Source organism: Barbus barbus (assembly GCF_936440315.1).
Source record: "Barbus barbus genome assembly, chromosome: 45".
Classification (NCBI taxonomy): Eukaryota; Metazoa; Chordata; class Actinopteri; order Cypriniformes; family Cyprinidae; genus Barbus; species Barbus barbus.
The window spans coordinates 20,771,545-20,791,836 of NC_136723.1; the positions used below are offsets into that span (position 1 = coordinate 20,771,545).

The following is a 20,292-nucleotide window of genomic DNA, read 5'->3' on the forward strand; positions in this document are numbered from 1 at the left end:
TGGTGATGAATTCATATAAGCATTTGGTTCATGCGATCAGAACTCAAAGTCCCAGCCGGACTCCTCGTCAGGCGGCGGCTCATCTGTGTCCTCAGAGAAACAGTCGAAATTACTGGTGTCCAAAGGCCCGTCCACCTGCGGCAAATAAAACACACTCATTTTCTTTGGATGAAAACGCAAGATAAAGCAAAGAAACTCATTCGCTGGAGACTGGAACAGTCAAGAAATATCAGGATTTGTGAGGTCAATTAATATTTATTTTATTTATTAGACTAAATTCATTTTGAACATATTCTCACTTACATTTGGTATAAACGGAGGAGTCGGGTTTCCTTCACGAATACCATCCCAGTTAAACCCCTCAAACCATCTGTAAGAGACATCAAAACCAGCACAGCCCACACATCACGACTGTCTGAAAGGAAATGCAGTAATGTGAGTATGTAGTGGTAATGTGAGAGCTGCATGTATCATCTGTACTTGTGTTTCTGGATGTCCTTCACACCGTTCTTCTGGTTGCCGAGTCTCTCGGATGGATTGTCCCTGTCAGGTTAGACACACACACACACAAACTTATCACACACTTCATGGCTGTTTTTCAAAATGCCGTGATCAGCACTCCAACAATATTTTTTCTATCCCAAAAACTTTTGTGTCAGATTATTTTCTCTCCAAATTTTTTTTTCTCTCAAAAATTCCTTAAAATTTTTCTCTCCTTTTGGCATGTAAAAAAAAAAAAAAAGGCGTAACCAATTAAACACTGAAGGGCCTTGTTACTGTACTGACTTAATCAGATATATACACAACATAAACGTAATATTACAACGTGCATGTTGCAGAAAGTGTGAACCTTCACTAAATTACACAGGCAGAACTTGTAAGTCACTGTATTTCTGTAACAATGCCCCAAAAATATACAGTAATAAAATATAGAATGTTACTTCAGCAGCTAAGGTTTTCATAACAATGGTTAATTATGTTTAAAAAAAATTTATAAAATGTTTGCCTATTAAAATGTTATTGTAGACTACAAAATGAATTGTTATAGTGATTAATTTTAGTCTAACTGAAAGTTAAGCACAGGCTGTTTGAATAAATGTGCTGACTCGCACCTGCACAGTCTCTTGATCAAGTTGGCAGCACTCTTGGTGATTTTCTTGGGAAATTCCACCATATCAATTCCTCGAAGAATAATGTTGTACGTCTTCATGGGATCTGACCCTGAGAAAGGTGGGCTTGGAGGGAAAGAGGACATTGGTGTTGAATGTTAATAATTAGAAGAGGCAGATTCTAGAAACAGGAAAAACTTAAGCTTGTTAATAATGGCATTAGTAAATCACCAACCTTCCACTCAGCAGCTCAAAGATGAGGATTCCTAGAGACCAGTAGTCAGCCGAGACATCGTGTCCCTTATTTAGGATGATTTCAGGGGCCACGTACTCTGGAGTTCCACAAAACGTCCATGTCTTCTTCCCCAAACCAACTTTTTTAGCGAAACCAAAGTCCACCTTGAAAACAATGACTGTTGCCATTTGAATATTTGGTTGGTAAATATTTTAGACACATCTTAGAAATCTAAAGACATATGCTTGCCATTTTTGTAGACTAATATAATGTATGGCTACAAATAAATCTCTTTACAAAGTAAACATTTTATTTTATTGTTTAATTTCTATTAATTCTACAACAGAAGTACATTGGTTTAGTGTTATGTCAGCTAAAACTTAAATGAAGATAAAGTTAATATAATATATAAATAGATGAATACTTCAAATAAAATGAAGTACTTTATTTTGTTGAAGTACTCAAATTACTAGAGCTAAAATAAAAATGCTAAAAAGTGCATTTAAAGCTAAATAGAAATGTTGCTAAAAAACAACTAACAATTTGAATTCAAATTAAAAGATTAATTTTACAATTAAAACAGCTTTATAAATAAAAATTGGTTTTAATTCAAATAAATCTGAAATAATATAAAATATAAATATTAGATGAACACTGAAACAAAGAACATTTCAAGCACTAAAATGACTAGAACTGAAATAAAAATGTGAAAACTAATTTAGAGCTAAACAAATACTACAAAAACTAAAAACATTATTAATAATAATATTATCAAATGAACACTTGTAGTACTTAAAGCAATTTTAAGAATAAAAATAATTTAATTTAAATAAAAATGTAAGAAATCTAATTTTAAACTACTACAAAAACCTATTACATATTTTAATAAAAAAAATTTTTTTAAAGCTGAAATAAAAATATTACAAAAACTATAAAAAATGTGTAACTATGTTATGTTGCATTTAGTACTTACTACTAATTTTAGTTGTACTAAAAATAAAAATGTAATTTAAAGCTAAATAAAGATACTACAAAAAACTGACAAAACTACAAAACAAAATTGCTTAAACTTAAAAAATAAATGTAAACTGAAAATAAAATAAATCAAACCTAATTCAAAATAATAATAAATAATACAAAAATAACACTGCTTTGCTTACCAGTTTGGCATATCCCCGGTGGTCCAGTATGATGTTCTCAGGCTTCAGGTCTCTGTAGATGATTCCACGGCAGTGTAGAAAAGCGAGAGCTTCCACCACACATCCAGTGTAGAAGCGTGTGGTGCCGTCATCAAACGAGCCTCTGAAAACAGCCACGCAACTTCCTGTAAGTCCCTCAAGCCAATCAGAAGAAAGAGAAAATACTGAGTGAGTTCCAGATACCTGTCTCTGAGCAGAGTCCACAGCTCTCCACCCAAACACGCCTCCAGCAGCAGGTACAGGTACTTCCAATCTCTGAACGTCCGATAAAGTCTGAAGCATATAAACAATGTGAGCTCATCATCACATACTTTTAATAAAAATACTGTGTCATTAATAAAAGATGTAGAGTTACAGAGTCGTTCGTCAACTAATATTTTTATTTATTTTTTTAAATGATGATAATCAGATAATAATTACAATTAGATTATAATGGCTATAAATAGATTAGTAACTTAATATATTATAATTATACTATAATATTAAATAAAAATTTTAATTAGAATTATGCATTTATAATAATTACTAAATTAATAATATTATTATAATCAGATTAGTGGTCAACAAATGTTTTTAATTTTAATTTTTTTTTAATTCTCATTTGAGTTGCGCTTTATGAGACCAACGTCTGTAAACAATAAAATACTGATAAAGACTTTAAGAGACTTTAAGAAAAAACTCATGGATGTAAGTCATTAAAATGTAATGAAGAAATGTTCATATGAAATGTTAATTTTTACTTTAAGATTTATTTTGCATAGCACATTGAGTTATCAACAGGTACAGACCTGACAGTAAAAGGACTGTGGGCTTCCATCATGATGCGTCTCTCAGACAGGATGTGGCCGTTGACTCGTGTCCAGGATGTGACGCTTCTTCAGGACCTTCATGGCGAAGGAGCGACTGTGATCGTTCTTCAGCTGCACCTGTAGAGAATCAATAAACACATGCTCTCAATAAACATCTAATCACCCCTACAGAAACTACTAACTACTCGTCTTACCAGCTCCACCCGACTGAAGCCGCCCACCCCCAGCGTGCAGATCACACGGAAGTCACTGAGAGACATATTAGAGAAGAACGTGGCTTCTGCCTCCAACCTGTGAGAAATGTCAGTTATTCTGATGAGCCAGAGTGCTTCTCATCTCTGATCGATGGATGTGCTTACCTGGCCTTCACCTCTTCACTCTCGTACATCTTGTTTCTCATATTGTCCAGTCCACCGATCAGCTGCTTGAAAGACCTGTTAGAGTTGAGTTATATTAGCACTCAGTACATGTGACGAGATGTTATTAGTTCACTGACTCTTCTGATTTTGACTGATTATGATATCTATGATTCTGAGTAAATGCGTTTATTTTCCTTGAAATATCCATTTTGATGGTTATAACATTGTGATTGTGATAGTTATGATTCTTACTAAATGTGATGATTGTTATGATTTTTGGTATTGTGATATTAATTGTAATGGTTATGATTTTGATAATGTGATTATTTTAACAGATATTTTGCTTGGTTAGGATTTTGTTCAATTGGGATTGTTATATTGATTGTGATTGCTATGATTTTGATTGTAATTGTTGTGATATAGATTGTTAGTTGTGATTTTGATTAAATGTGATTTATTTTGATTCTGATGGTTATGATTTTGTGCTGAAAATGAGCTGATAATGTGAAAATGTGGTGAATATTTGAACAGATTTTGCTTGTGATGGTTATAATTTGGATTAATTGAGATTATGATACTGATTGTGATCGCTATGATTTTGAATGGGATTGTTGTGATATTGATTAAATGTGATTTATTTTGATTGTGATGGTTATGATTTTGATTGATTTTGTAGTGATATTGATTGTGTTGGTTTGAATATTAAATGTGAAGGTTATTTTAACAGATTTTGCTTGTGATGGTTATAATTTGGATTAATTGAGATTATGATACTGATTGTGATCGCTATGATTTTGAATGGGATGGTTGTGATATTGATTGTGATAGTTGCGAGTTTGATTAAATGTGATTATTATTTTGATTGGGATTTGGATTGTGATTGTTGTGATATTGATTATGACGGTTATGATTTTGATAATGAAGGTTATGATTGTAATCATCTGGGATTGTTGTGATACTAATTGTGATTATTTTGATTACATGTGATTATTATTTTGATTGTATGGCCATGATTTTGATTGTTTGGGATGGTTGTGATATTGATTGTGATTATGATTTTAAATGCTTGTGGATTTGACAGATTGTGATTTTGTTTGTGCTGATGTGATCTTGATAAATATCGAATGCTGTTTGTGAATGGTCACTGATTGTTCTGTGGGCTCCTCACTCTCTGTCCACAACCAGACATGTCACATCTCCAACAGCCGTTACATTTGCTGTACGCACATCTTCCCTGGAAAGAAAAGTCAAAAAAGTTAAAAGTTATTCTTAAATCTTATCCACAAAGGTTAGAATAAGAATTACATTTCCTCACTGACCCTTTGAGAGCCTGCTCTCCAAACCAATCCCCTCGAGACAGTGTGGACAGGAGCACTGGCTCCTCATTGGCTGATTTCAGCTGAGTGACCCTCACCTGTGGGCCAAAACAACCACAAAATTCATAAATGAATTCTGTTCCACAACTCAGCAGGAAATCTCCAAAAGGCTCTTTTCTCACCTGACCCTCACTGATGATGAAGAATGTGTCTCCAGTGGCGCCCTGACGAATGATGTAGTCACCATCACTGTAGTGAGTCTAAAGAGAGAGGGAGAACAACACAGAATAAAAAAATTTAAAAAAAGTTTAAAGGTCACATGGATCAATTTGGAATTGATTTTAGAATAAATATGCCGTTTTCAAACATCTGACCTCTTCCAGAACATCTGCTACTTTACTCAGCACATCTTCAGTGAGGGTCTTGAAGGAAGGCACGCTGACAACACAATTCAGGTTATATTATTATTAGTACGAGTCTTACTAAAACTAATTTCAATATAGCATAAAACTCTGATTTTGGTTTGATTTAATGCTAAATTGTGTTACCTTCTCAAGAACTCCATGTAGTTTGAATGCTTAAGAAGGCCCGTTCTCATCATGATGGTTTGAAATCCCTGTCGATCTATAGCCCATAGTTTGATATCAGTCAGAGCTGAAAGGGAAGAAGATGACAATGGCGAGGAAGGAGGAAATTCATCTTTTAAAAAATGCAGTTTAATTCTATGATGGCTTTACAAGCAAATAAATGCTGCTATTAGTTAAATTCCTGATCATTTGGTTTCCTAAAGTTTCATTTCAAATAACAGCTAAAAGCCCTCAAAATGTTTTATTTAAACGATTATTAAATAAATTATATATTTTTAAAACTATATTTTAATATAAAAATAGTACTGCATTTTATCATGGAATCTAAAGTGAACAACACTTTTATAGAAATTTATGACATGGATTACAACCTTTCAGGTCAGATGGATTTACAGTAATTCTCTGCTTCATAATTCATAAACAAGAACATGTGCAAATATAACCGTGGGCTCGATCTCTTCACCTCACCACACTTTTGTTCTGTACTTCCTCTCAACATGACTGACCGCTGCTGCTTTGAGAACTCTTCACATCCCACTCTGTGTAGTTACTCTGCAGCCAACCGCACACAAACACTATTGCATACTGTTAATATTCCTCAGTAAACCCCAATAAACCTACAAAACCAATAAATAAATAAATTCCTAACAAATTCTAAAACCTCCAAAAAACCCTTATATTATCCCAAAATATAATTTGATGGCATAATTGTACAATTAAATATCCTGCATATTTACATATATAATGTTCAAAATAGTTTGCTACAATACTACCTGTTCTATTTTTACAGTATGCAATGAGCATGCTGTTCCAAGTATGCAAATTATTAATATGAACAGAGTACCTGATTGACAAAATGTGCCATACACAACAATGTACTCTTCACAGAATATTGTATCCCACAATGCAATGAGCTCGACTTGAACTTCCACTTTCAGTGTGACACAGACAAATTCACTTTTTAAGAGCAAAAAATGAGAAAGCCCAGAAATGGAGTGAGAGCGGACAATGAGTGCAGGACGCTGTAAGAAATTGAGTATGAAGAAGCTATTTTATTTTCAAGCTGACCCTGAACAGCAGACACCGTCTGTCATCTTTCTATTGACACAAAAGAGAGACGTGACAATATTACGAAACACTATTGATTCATTTTATTCTCTTTTATGTAAATGCAACTTGGCAACACATTATTTTACGGTATCCTTGTTACACGTTACATGTACTTACTATTATTATAATAAAAAATTATGCATAGTTACATGCAAATAACCCTAATCCTAAACCTAACCATTTAGTAAGTACATGTAGTTAAATAATATTACTCAGTACTTAAATATATAATTACACTGTAACAAGGACAACCTCCAGCTTATATTGTAGTCATTCTGGGCAAAAAATTAAAATTGCAATTGCAATTTGCAGCACTATTTGTTCAAATCCAGCAAATTTGTACTGTTTTGAAGTATGAAATGATCCATATTTTTATTCTGTGTGCAAGAAATACCTTAATGTCTTACCAACTAAATAAAACCAGAAAATGTGGCATGGAATAGTATATTCCAAATTGTGATTCTTCATCTTACACTTAGTGTGAAAAAATGTAACTTCTCAAGACATTATTTGATGGACTGGAGTGGTGTGGATTACTTGTGGATTATTGTGATGTTTTTATCAGCAGTTTGGACTCTCATTCTGACGGCACCCATTCACTGCAGAGCATCCATTGGTGAGGAATGCTAAATTTCTCCAAATCTGTTCTGATAAAGAAAACTCAGCTACACCTTGGATGGCCTGAGGGTTAGTAACTTTTCACCAGCTGTTTGGGGTGAACTATTGCTGGGTGTTGAAGCCAATGTGTCAAGTTAAGAAATATATATATAAAAAACATTATACTCATTCTGAGCTGCACAGAGGAAAAACAAAAGCAAATTTTCATCACTTTGTTTTTTTTTAATCCAGCAAATCTGGCCAGGGTTCAAAGGTGAAATTGTTAAAGAGCGATCTCTGCATGAACAAGGACAGCCAAAGGCCTGATTTTAATTGCATTTTTATTATTGCGATTAAACAGACACCATCCAAGTCAATTAATTTCACCCCAATCCATCACACTATACCGATGTGTTGTAAAAGGGCAAAGGATGAGGATATATTAGAAAAACCATATGGCCAAACATCCCAGCAATTACACACCGCCGATTCCTCCACGTTCGCTCTGCAGGAGAAAGCCATTAATAAGGCTGAACTCAATCTCAAGACGCATGGCAGATTGTCTATAGCCAACAGCAGGTGAGCAGGAATTCATGGTTTTTTTCACATTTTGTTTTTTACTCCATTTATGCTATTGTTATTTACTCTATAAATTGTTCTTTATTCTTTGTTATATCTATATATTTAAATTTTCGTATGTTACATCCATTTTTCTGTATTAATAATACTAAGTTAATTTGCTCTATTTTTATTGATTCTATATTAACATTAATATTTTACTTTTACCCTTTATATAATTTGAATTATTGTGTTACATCCTGCTCCCTTAATTAAATTAAAATTTAATGAATCACTTTTGTTTAATGTAATATAAATAATAATCTAATCCTCTGTTATTTTACTCTATATATACATTATTTTATATTACTATTAACATTTCTATAGATTATTTAATTATTGTATGATACATCTTATTCCTTTTCGGTAAGTATAAATGTTCAGTTTTGTCAAACTAATAAAGCAAATCCAATTAAAACTCAATTGAACTGAAAGGCGGAGAAAACTTGAGATAGGAAACATTCAATTTTGACTAATATTTTGTGCTGAAACACACAGACTGAGTGAATCTCACCCGTGACGGTGGCTGTGCGTGTGCAGTTATAGAGTATCGCCAGCTCGCCGAACACTTTCCCCGGCTCGATGGTGCACAGCTTCTGCCCTCCTTTGGTAACCTCCACCAAGCCCTCTGCACACAACACACACACACACACACACACACACAACAACCTTGAGTCTAAGAATGAGATGAATGTGCGTAGGAGAACCGTTAATGGATGCATTAAACTGGATGCATTAAACTGATGAAAAATGACAGTTGAGAAGGTTATAAAAGATTTCTATTACAAATAAATGTTATTTTGAACTTTCTATTCATTAAAAAATTCCTGGAAAAAGGTCACGGTTAACACAAAAATATCTTGTTTTCAACATAGATAATAATAAGAAATATTCGGAAATATCTCGGGCAACAAATCAACACATGATTTCTGAAGGACTGAAGTAATGATGCTAAAATAAATAACAAATTACATTTTAACATTTTCAAACAGAAAACTGTTATTTTAATAATATTTTAAAATATTACTGTTTTTATTGCATATTTTATTAAATAAATGCAGCCTTAAGTCAGCATAAGAGACTTCTTTCAAAAACATTCAAATATCTTACCAACCCCAAACTTTTGAATAGGTTTATTAAAAAATAAAAAATTCTCCTTTGTGCTCCAAACACTAAACAGAATATGGGTTTTGAGTAAATGACAGAATTTTATGTTTTGTTGTGTGTCTGAACTATTCCTGTGCAAAGCCATGAAATAATAGCACACATCACGTGAAGTGTTTTCTTGCACAGAGCATCGCTGTCACAAACACATGGCGAACAGGCAGCACATTCACTTGACAGAGGTTAGCATAAAAACAAAACGCTGTTGTTTAAGACACTTCCAGTTTCTCAAAATAGTTTGAACTGCTCATAAAGTAAAAATAGTAGATCTGAAGCAGATTCTCTTCACCTTCCAGAACATAAACAGTAGAGCCGTCGTCACCCTCCTGGATGACGCAGCAGCCCTGTGCCAGTGTGGTGGGATACATGCAGTCCATGATGGTGAGGATCTGACTGGCCTCCAGGTGCTTCATGAAATCATTCTCCAAAAGAGCCTTCTGGATCAACTCTCGAGACCTGGGATGGGATTGAATCGAACAGGTTGCTTTTCTAATGCACTGAAGCGTTACCTGATGCATCCGGTCTCTAACTCACTCCTCGCTCTTGCTGTAGTTGGTGAGGGTGACGTGGGTGATATGGCCTGGCGTTTAGTGCGCTGGGGCTCATCTGGTAACCAATAAAATAAAATGCAACAATAAATAAAATGTGTCCGTATGGTTAATCCAGGCTTTTGATTGAGTTCCCTGCTCACCTGTGACTTCTGTTGTCCCGGAGGGGTTGTGTGAGGCCGAGGCGGTGCGGAGACGGTCCAGCTCGCCCTGCAGCTGTCTGATGAGGTCATCTTTAGCGTCCAACTCCAGCTCCAGCTCATCGATGAGGGCGTCCCGTTGCCGCAGCTCCTCAATCTTAGTCTGCAGGGCAAACTGGAGGTCACGGAGAGTTCCCATCAGCCCGTCACCGCTGGAGGATCTATAAAAGCAGTGAAATCCAATAAAGAATTCAGTAAAATGCAGCATAACAAGCAACTTTACAGTGTTTGGGATGGATGTTCATAACACGTTATTGATCTTGGAAAGAAATGGAGGTGCTATGGCTGATGGGATGATGACGGCAGAGTTATGAATAAATGAAACAGAAATACAGTGAGAATGAAATAGACAGCCAGTAAGTACAGTGGAGTCCTCTTGAAAATGCTTTTATTTTGAATACAGTTTAATATTCTGTGAATAACACTTCAAATGCGAAGATGAATTAAAAAAATTAATATGAATTTTACTGTCTTTTAGTATTTGGTCCCACTACTTCTTTTTAAGTTTATGATTAAATGAAACCAAACACCTAAAATACATTATTAATACATTAAATAGCCAGCAAAATACAGTGGGATTAAAAAATAAATAAAAATCATTACAACAATAATTCAAGTGTAAAGCTGAATTTGAAAAAATATGATTCAAATATGGAAATTATGAATTTCATAGTCTCCTAGTACTTGGTTTCACATAAAAATACATTTTATTTTCAGTTTTAACTAAGGTCATTGAATCCCAGAGAAATAAAACCCACTGTATAAAAATAATAAAAACTAAATAAATTACATATATATATTAAGATTAAACAGAACAGAAGTGAGTTTGATGTTATATATTTCGTTGTATGTTCTTTTCAGTATTCAATCATAAACATATATGCAACAGTAAATGAAAGCAAGTAACCAAATAAGCTTATTAATATGATTATTATTATGGTCATTCACAGGTAGGCTAAGCTGTTCATGAAACTCGTATCATCATAACATAAACAGAGAAATGGAAACATATTTAGAACTCTGTCATTTATGTTTTGAAGATTTTTCAAAAAAGAAAAAAGTTCTTCAAGCATGTAGCCTAATAAAAGATGTTTCGGCCTTACCTGCAATAAAGAAGCACGGAGGACTGAACCGATCCAGCGCGAGCAGAGAGAGACACTAGACTGCACTTCTGGGCATCATGCGCGTGACACCTTGAAGATGCTGCAGGTGTGTTTCCCTTGAAATGACCAGTGACTGTTAGACAGGTCAGTTATACACACTACTACTAATAACTACATTTTCTGTAACAGTGACACGAGTGACAGTGGCTCGGCCAAATAGCCTGTCCAGTAACGAACTACTTATATCGAAAAGAAGCAGTGTAATGTGACAAATCGATATTTCCTTCTCTCTTGTGTGAAGCATTTATTTGAGTGAATCGGTTTGTTCGAATGATTCATTTGAGTGAATCTGTTTGTTCGAATGATTCATTTGAGTGAATTTGATTGTTCGAATGATTCATTTGAGTGAATCCGTTTGTTTGAGTAATATGTTTGTTCGAATGATTCATTTGAGTGAATCCGTTTGTTCGAATGATTCATTTGAGTGAATCCGTTTGTTCGAATGATATATTGGAGTGAATCCGTTTGTTCGAATGATATATTTGAGTGAATTTGATTGTTCGAATGATTCATTTGAGTGAATCCGTTTGTTCGAATGATTCATTTGAGTGAATCCGTTTGTTCGAATGATTCATTTGAGTGAATCTGTTTGTTCGAATGATTCATTTGAGTGAATTTGATTGTTCGAATGATTCATTTGAATGAATCTGTTTGTTCGAATGATTCATTTGAGTGAATTTGATTGTTCAAATGATTCATTTGAGTGAATCCGTTTGTTCGAATGATTCATTTGAGTGAATCTGTTTGTTCGAATGATTCATTTGAGGGAATTTGATTGTTCGAATGATTAATTTGAGTGAATCCGTTTGAGTGAATATGTTTGTTCGAATGATTCATTTGAATCAGAATCAGAATCAGAATCAGAAAGAGCTTTATTGCCAAGTGTGTTTGCACACACAAGGAATTTGTCTTGGTGTTATGAGCTTCCAGTACAGAAAGTACAAACATAGTGCAGACAACATATAATTAAGGTGATAAAGAACACTAATGAAGAGAATATACAACAATTAAGGATAACAATAGTAATAAAAATAAAAATATACAGAAAAGAGACTTGACCATAGACAGAACTGTGAATGTGCATGTGTCCTATGTACAGATGAAGGTTTGATGGGTTATTTACAGATGTACAGTACCGGGGTGTGTTATGTGTTGTTCAGGTGGGATAAGGCCTGAGGGAAAAAACTGTTCTTGTGTCTGGCTGTTCTGGTGCTCAGTGATCTGTAGCGCCGGCCAGAGGGCAACAGTACAAAGAGAGAGTGAGCTGGGCAGAGGGGCACCGATAATTCTCTCAGCAGTCCTAACTGTCCGTTGTAGTCTTCTGATGTCTGTTTTGGTAGCTGAACCAAACCAAACAGTTATAGAAGAACATAGGACCGACTCGATGATTGCAGAGTAGAACTGTTTCAGCAGCTCCTGAGGCAGGTTGAACTTCCTTAGCTGGCGGAGGAAATACAGCCTCTGCTGGGCCTTTTTCGCAATAGAGTCAATGTGATTGTCCCACTTCAGGTCCTGGGAGATGGTGGTGCTCAGGAATCTGAATGACTCTACTGAAGTCACAGTGCTGTTCATGATGGTGAGTGGGGGGAGAGCAGGGGGGTTTCTCCTGAAGTCCACTATCATCTCCGCAGTTTTGAGCGTGTTCAGCTCCAGGTTGTTAAGACTGCACCAGACAGCCAGCTCCTTAACCTCCTGTCTGTAAGCAGACTCGTCACCGTCCTTGATGAGGCCTATGACTGTAGTGTCGTCCGCAAACTTCAGGAGCTTGACAGAGGGGTCCTTTGATGTGCAGTCATTCGTGTAGAGGGAGAAGAGCAGTGGGGAGAGAACGCAACCCTGAGGGGCGCCAGTGCTGATGGTGAGAGTCCTGGATGTGAGTTTGCCCAGCCTCACTAGCTGCTGCCTGTCTGTCAGGAAGTGAGTGAGTGATCGAATGATTCATTTGAGTGAATCTGATTGTTCGAATGATTCATTTGAGTGAATCCGTTTGTTCGAATGATTCATTTGAGTGAATCCGATTGTTCGAATGATTTATTTGAGTGAATCCGTTTGTTCGAATGATTCATTTGAGTGAATCCGTTTGTTCGAATGATTCATTTGATTGAATCTGTTTGTTCGAATGATTCATTTTAGTGAATCTGTTGTTCGAATGATTCATTTAAATTTCAGAAAATGTCCGTGAGCTTACTTTCAAAATATTATCATAATATCAATCACAATAATTTAACAAAATAATATAACATTTATTTAAATGTTAATCATGTTAATCACTTAATAAATTAGTTTGCTACTTCTTTATTGATTCATCCCCGTCCCAGACAATCTAAAATATGATCATCGTAAAAATATGATTTTACCTATAACAAGCGTACAATAATCAGTAAACATAACATTGAATATAAGAAAACATTAAACATGTTGAATGCAGGATTTATCGGATGTAAAGTAAATCGAATTTTGTCGAATGTTCTTCTATGGAAATAAAGTTTACATTTCATAAAAACACGACGAAAATGCCGCTTTCAATCTGAAGCTTAACAAAACATGTCAACATGGCGGCTTGCATGAGTGAAAACGGTTCAAATAGAAAACTTGAATTGTATCCTTTTACTGCTGTTCCTAAATGTCAAATTAATTCATTATGACACAACTGAACTCTGCTTTTGTGTTGTAGGATTTATTAAAACTTTGTTAGCTCTTACCTGCTTGCACGGCGGGATTTGCTCAGTGACAGACATGTGCAGCCAAGTGAAGATCGGTCAGTGAATGAGAAACAGAGCATGTTTGTCAAGTATTCTCTTTAACTTTAACAAAACATCAGCTTTCTAAAGGTCCCTTTTCCATCCGAGAGAGAGGCAACTATCGCCCTGCAGTCTCTATCTCCTGATCCTGAGCCCAGGAAAGGAGGAATCACTAAAAACCTGGATTTATCAGGACAGACGCTGTCTGTGTGAGTTGTACCACATGAACGATCACCTAAAACAAGTCTAGCGTTTAAAATACTTGTCCTAATTTAGATTTAGGTCGACACACTTTGCCACACTGGTCTAATTACCTGATTCCCCCCATTTTTAATTCATTAAAAAATATGTGTGTGTGTTTTGATGTTGAAATTAATGCAATATTTTTTATTAAACACAATTTTTGATCTCATGTCTTTATAGGAGATGGACTGCAGATGAAGCCCGTATTCTTCGTGTTTCTGTAAGTTCATTCTTGGACCATTTGTCTCTAGTGATGGAAACTATGGATGCATTTGGACCGCCTGTTTCACAATGACACTCTGAGAGACAAATACAAGCATAAGAGGAGAAATGTGGATACAGATGCTGTTTGCACTGTTATACGGATGTCCAAGAGAAATTTCATCTGCCATGTGTTCCTGCGAGGACTCAAAGCATAAATAATTAGCCTTTGCTCTGTTTGAGAAGGGCAGCACTTCATGTCTTAAGTCAATTGTTTTGAGTTGTGTTAAAGGAATAGTTCACCCAAAAATTAAACTTTACTGAACTCAATTACTCACCTGTTGAGTTTGATTCTTTGTTGAAACAGATTTGGAGAAATTGATCATTACATCACTTGCTCACCAATGGATGCTCTGCAGTGAATGGGTGCCGTCAGAGTCCAAACATCTGTTAAAAACATCACAGTAATCCACACCACTCCATCAGTTAACAACTTGTGAAGCAAAAAGCTGCATGTTTATAGCAAAAACAGTTTTAAAGAAATATGTTGGTGAATTTTGATGCAAGAGGACAACAGGGACAGCTAATTATAATTTGTTTTTATTTGTCACATACACAATTATACAGAGTATAACCAGCAGTGAAATGTGTGCTCTGCATTTAACCCATCCAAGTGTACACTCAGTAGTGAACATACACCCGGAGCAGTGGGCAGCCAACGCTGCGGCGCCCGGGGAGCAGTTGGGGGTTCGGTGCCTTGCTCAAGGGTCTCACCTCAGTCGTGGTATTGAGGGTGGAGAGAGTGTTGGTTATTCACTCCCCCCACCTACAATCCCTGCCGGACCTGAGACTCGAACCCACAACCTTCGGGTTACAAGTCAAACTCTCTATCCATTAGGCCACGACTTAATTAGATAACTGTGATGTTTTTAATCGGCTGTTTGGACTCTCATTCTGACGGCACCCATTCACTGCAGAGCATCCATTGGCGAGCAAGTGATGTAATGCTACATTTGACAATTAAATATATTCTGATGAACAAAAAAAACTCGGATGGCTTGAGGGTGAGTACCGTTTTAGGAAAATTTCATTTTTGGGTGAACTGTTCCTTCGAAGTGTAACAGAAGCCAAAACACACAAGATCAAGTGTTTTGTCATTTGAATAAAGATTTATTAATGGAGCATTGTTGATAAAACAATACCGAGAGATGATTTAACAGTGTTCAAGGAAAGGTAATTGTTTTATAAAAGAGGGACAGATATGTTTCTATTGGCAGACATCACTAAGAGTTTTTGATCAAAATCATCTTCAATACTGGTTGATAGAAATAAAGACATTTAAAAAAAATCACATGGATTCAAGGGTTGTCAGGACTCACTCTTCAGTTTCAGCTTTCCTTCACATTTTGTGCCTTTATTTGACCTACATCATACCCATAATTTGGTCAATGAGATGAGCCCGTTAGAAATGTCTACTCTATGAACATAGAAACATACAAATAAATTGTAAACCAAGTAATTAAACAGCATGAGGTCAAGACAGGAATTAATCTTTAATCTTACATTCAATACATTAAAACTGGGGCAACGCTTTTATTTGAAGCGAAAGGAATCGTGTTTAAAATGATTGCACTTAACACTTTGTGAGCTCCCAGATCCCCAAAACGTTCATTTGACACCACCAGCCTTCCTGTACCATGTAGGTGGGCATCCTTAGGCACAAACTTTGAATATTTCATTCTAGCCTTGGCAGCTCTTAAATTCTGCTGAAGCTTTTGATATTGTTACATGTTGGGCTGTTTATTCTGAGTGTGCGTGTAGTTTTTAGTTAAAGAATCAATTAAGTTTAACATATTAAAGAATTTGGCAAAATAAAGGAATTTCAAGGAAGTGTGACTGCTTCTACATCCTAAAAAAAAGGAAAAGGCACAGACAGACATATAAGCAGGAGACAAGTCTGAAAGACTATAATCGGCATGGATGAAGGAATAAACAAAACAAGCAGCAAAAAGAAAAATCACTTCTGTAAATAATAGAAATAACTCATGTTTCATCTCTTTCTCATAGAAATAATATCCTTAAAGGTAGTTATATTAAAAGTGATGCTGTAGCAGGAGTTTATTTAAATTCCTAACAGTTCTTTACATACGAGTTTGGAAAGAAAGTGTTTTCTTTTGAATGCTGGATGTTTTGCACATCGGGATCGGTCCGCCCCGCACTGGCTCTCCTCTGCCTCTCTGGTCCCCTCCGTCTCCAAACGTCCCATCTCAGCAGCTGCAGCCGTCACCAGAGGACACGGGTCTGTCATCTCTCAGTTTAATCTGGTCTGGGAAGTCGTACGTCTCCACCTCAGACTCCTGTGAGATGGGCAGACGTTAGTATCAGAGTGGAGGTGCTGTTATAGGACACGTCAAATGGTGCGTACCTGTTTGAGGGCGTTGCGAGCGATAGTTTGGAAAGCTTGGTCCACGTTGATGGCCTCTTTTGCGCTGGTCTCAAAGTACGGGATATTGTTTTTGCTCTGACACCAAGCCTGGGCTCGTTTCGTTGTCACCTGCACAAGGCAATCAATTGGTCAATACAGTAAATTGATATGTAGCTCATCCAATCAGATTTTAGAATCAATATTGTTAACTAAAATCTAATTTGTTACTAAAAATAAACGCAGATCGAAATAAAATCTAAAAAGTTACGATTTTTTATTTCAGATAGTTGCCAATGTGACGTTTCTCATTTTCATTTAGTTTAACTTGATATACAAAAATAATTAAAACTGAAATAATATTAATAAAAATAGATAAACATTTCAACAGCAACAACATAAACAAACGTTACTGCACATGCACACTTTTGTGGCCCAAACTTAACCTCCGGTAGACTTCCACAAAGAATCAATAACAACAGCAAAGTCCCTCTAGAGTAGATTATTACTGATAGCAACCAAGATACGTTTGCTGCGTAAATCAGACGGCCTTACTGGTTCCTTCAGAGATGCAGTGATATAAAAACATCCGTGCTGCGTTTTGATTTTGAAATGTGCAGTGCTCATATTTATTCAATGAAGTCAAAGCCTTTTGGAAAACGTATTTGTGGTGGTCAGTTTTGATACTGTGGTGGGCAGACACAAATAAATCAATGTATGGGAAACATTGCATCCCACAGCACAATCTGAGCCCAACTACACTCTACTCATCACCTTAACTTTATCTGTGTTTGTAGTCGGTGCCACAAGCCAGACTGATGAACAAACACAGACCAGAAGTTAACTTCGGACCAGGTGCGTGCACCCGATGAAGCTGTCTATAGACATAGTTTGAAAAAAAAAAAAAAAAAAAAAAAACTAATAACAAAATGACAAAAAATACACAAATTTAGTTAAATTTAAAAATTTTAATTAAAAATGAGTGTAAAAATTACTTGAATAACGTTGTAAGGACCTAATGAAAAAAATATATATATTACAATTTTAAAATGTAAAAAAACCCTAAATATTAAATATAAATATTATAATAAAATGTTATAATATATAATAAAATAGAAACTATAATAGCATCTCAATCATACTAACAATATTAAACAAAAATACTAATAAAGTATAAAGTATTTATAGGTGATTTAAGTAACATTTTAAGTGGACCTCAGGGGGGAAAAAACTATAAAATGACAAAAACACAATTTTAATTACTAAAACACAACTAAAATTAATATATACAAATATAATAATATAAAAATATAATAAAACAAATAAAAAAAATTATAAACGCTATAATAGTATTTTAATAACACTAATCAATACTATTTTATAAAACCAGTTTGACCATAACCATCCATCTATTCAGTACCTCCAATAGGAGTGTGTTTACATGTACAACAATCATTATAAGACAACAACAGAAGAAGACTGTTTAGATGAGATGTTGAAATTAACTGTGGGTTTTCCTCTTTGAGGAAGAATTTGATGTCAAAATGTAAACATGAAATTCTATGAGGCTGAGTAAAGACAGACCTGTCTGTTCTCCAAGTCGATTTTGTTGCCAAGCACTACAAAGGGGAAGTTCTCCGGGTCTCGAGGGCTGGCCTGAATGAGGAACTCATCCCTCCAGCTGTCCAGGGTTTTAAAGGTGTTCGGTGCGGTCACGTCATACACCAGCACGCAGCAGTCCGCCCCGCGGTAAAAAGCCACACCCAAAGACTGGAAGCGCTCCTGTCCTGCCGTGTCCCAGATCTGAAACGGCCATGAGAATATTACAGTGCTGCGTCATTTGCATTTAAAGGGCCATATTATTAGAAATCGAAATTTCCTTGATCTTTAGATACAAACAACAACAAAAAAAAACAGTTTGAGAGTTGTCAGGAGGGTGACATGGTTATGAAATAATACACACAACATTATTACATAATTTTTTTTTTTCGGAAAGACTCAACATGGTAGATTGACCTCAGGTAAAAACTAAACTAAAAATTAATAAACAAAATTATTAATAAATATAAATATTGCATACTGCATAATCCTTTATAATGACTTTTTTAGTATAAATGTTATGTGTTTTTTAGTATCATAACAGTTTTTATTAATAATTTGAATTAGATTTTAAAGTTTTAATTTTAGTTATTTTGTGTGTTTTAGTAATTGTATTACTTTTTAATATATGTCTATATTGCTTTTATTTCATTTTTTTATTTTAGTAGTTTAATTGAAAATAAAAAATGCTGTCTTGGCAACTAAATGACATTTCTTTCTTTTTTAATAGGTTTCGCTTTAATTTACGATGGTGACCCTGATGTGTGTGTTTATTTACATATAATATGCTAAATAAAAATGATCCGTCACATATAAAGACTCGTACCTGCATCGTCACCAGCCTGTCATCCACCATCACCTCCTTGGTAAGAAAGTCTGCACCGATGGTGGCTTTATACTGATTGCTGAACTTCTTATTGACATATTGGTTCATCAGAGAAGTCTTCCCAACCCTGTAGCACACAAATACAGCAATTTTTGAAAATCTGAAAACCTAATTAAATAACACTGTCAAGCATCATTGGATCAAAAGGTCATCGCTTACCCAGAATCCCCGAGTATGATCACCTTCAGAAGCACCTTTTTACGAGAAGCCATCCTTGTGGACTAAACTGTGCCTAAAAAACACGATAACGAATTTATTTAGTATGCAACCTCCGCAAATGACATGCAATGGCTGTGATTGCCAAACACACACAAGCATGTTGAAAAGGGAAGGTTGCACGATGTCAAGTAATGTGGCAAAGTGGCAAATCTACCAAACTGTATGTAATGTAAAGCGTGTCATTAATGAAAAACAAAACCCTTCACATTTATTGACAATGAAAAGATACTTGTTGTCAATGTTAAACATCAGTATTAGCTTTCAATTCATGCTAAACAGCTGCAAATGTCAGTGTTAAAGTAAAAAAAAAAGTATTATTATTATTTAGATTAAAATAATATTCAATAAAATCATCTAATGTTTTAAAATTATCAGTTTAGCATCTCGGTTTTGTGCTAAGGCTATGAAAAGCTAGTTAAAGCTAGCACAAACACAACCGTAAATTTAACACATTTACACATGTTATCTTTATAAATAATCACGTTTTATACACCTACAACGTTTAAATCTTAGATTATTGTTATTTTAGAGCGTTTCAGTCAGAAAGTGTTTCAGTATTTTATCACTTGTCACTTCGGCTGTGTTAGCGTAGACTAGCTAGCATGTTAGCATGACACAAACTCACTTTCTGAGGAGAAATCCCAGCTATCTTCTGCTGTCATACAACAAACACAAGCCAACACGACACCTCCACCGTCTCTGGTCGACTCGGGACGCACTCTGTCGGTCGTGTGGCGTGTTTTTGGATGGTTGTCACGGACAGTTCAGCACATCCGTGTGTAATAATGATCCGCAAGCACTCCCTCCCTTGCCTCAACACCCATTATGTTTATGTCTGTGAACCTTAATGCATGCAAATATAAATGCAAATGTGTACTATCTATCTCTGTCGTGTTGTTTATATCAGATTAAAATAAATAAATAAATACATCAGTTTATAAGTTGTACAGAAGTAGACTGAAAACTC

The 20,292-nt window shown here is 35.3% G+C and overlaps 2 protein-coding genes and 1 pseudogene across 3 annotated transcripts; 1 reads left to right on the forward strand and 2 right to left on the reverse strand.

Moving 5' to 3' along the window:
* Positions 1-36: 36 nt before the first annotated feature.
* On the reverse strand, positions 37-9,990 carry LOC306863960 (cGMP-dependent protein kinase 1-like; annotated as a pseudogene). The gene is made up of 19 exons: positions 9,795-9,990; positions 9,638-9,709; positions 9,393-9,559; positions 8,454-8,567; positions 5,576-5,681; positions 5,402-5,465; positions 5,210-5,287; positions 5,031-5,125; positions 4,880-4,945; positions 3,712-3,786; positions 3,547-3,643; positions 3,332-3,469; positions 2,727-2,816; positions 2,505-2,646; positions 1,345-1,508; positions 1,113-1,235; positions 481-543; positions 304-370; positions 37-135 (listed from the first exon to the last, which is right to left on the reverse strand). The product of its transcript is annotated as a cGMP-dependent protein kinase 1-like (transcript).
* Positions 9,991-13,559: 3,569 nt separating this feature from the next.
* LOC306864078 (EKC/KEOPS complex subunit LAGE3-like) lies at positions 13,560-14,410 on the forward strand. Its single transcript, XM_079407784.1, has 3 exons — positions 13,560-13,613; positions 13,836-13,964; positions 14,179-14,410. Exons 1-3 carry the CDS (start codon positions 13,567-13,569, stop codon positions 14,291-14,293), a joined length of 291 nt encoding a protein of 96 aa, XP_079263910.1. The 5' UTR covers positions 13,560-13,566; the 3' UTR covers positions 14,294-14,410.
* Positions 14,411-15,728: 1,318 nt separating this feature from the next.
* On the reverse strand, positions 15,729-20,164 carry LOC306864457 (ras-related protein rab7-like). The gene is made up of 6 exons (XM_079408477.1): positions 19,951-20,164; positions 19,266-19,338; positions 19,047-19,173; positions 18,206-18,424; positions 16,625-16,753; positions 15,729-16,556 (listed from the first exon to the last, which is right to left on the reverse strand). Exons 2-6 carry the CDS (start codon positions 19,316-19,318, stop codon positions 16,467-16,469), a joined length of 618 nt encoding a protein of 205 aa, XP_079264603.1. The 5' UTR covers positions 19,319-19,338; positions 19,951-20,164; the 3' UTR covers positions 15,729-16,466.
* Between the last annotated feature and the right edge of the window lie 128 nt (positions 20,165-20,292).

What these genes read in the sequence shown, in the direction of transcription:
- LOC306864078 (XM_079407784.1), top strand. Translation starts at nt 13,567, where the DNA reads ATGGCGGCTTGCATGAGTGAAAACGGTTCAAATAGAAAACTTGAATT. An exon ending in TCAAATAGAAAACTTGAATT is followed by an intron (nt 13,614 to 13,835) that starts GTATCCTTTTAC and finishes ACAAAACATCAG; the next exon opens with CTTTCTAAAGGTCCCTTTTC. An exon ending in TCAGGACAGACGCTGTCTGT is followed by an intron (nt 13,965 to 14,178) that starts GTGAGTTGTACC and finishes ATGTCTTTATAG; the next exon opens with GAGATGGACTGCAGATGAAG.
- LOC306864457 (XM_079408477.1), bottom strand. Translation starts at nt 19,318, where the DNA reads ATGGCTTCTCGTAAAAAGGTGCTTCTGAAGGTGATCATACTCGGGGAT. An exon ending in ACAGGCTGGTGACGATGCAG is followed by an intron (nt 18,425 to 19,046) that starts GTACGAGTCTTT and finishes TGGCCGTTTCAG; the next exon opens with ATCTGGGACACGGCAGGACA. An exon ending in CTCGCAACGCCCTCAAACAG is followed by an intron (nt 16,557 to 16,624) that starts GTACGCACCATT and finishes CCCATCTCACAG; the next exon opens with GAGTCTGAGGTGGAGACGTA.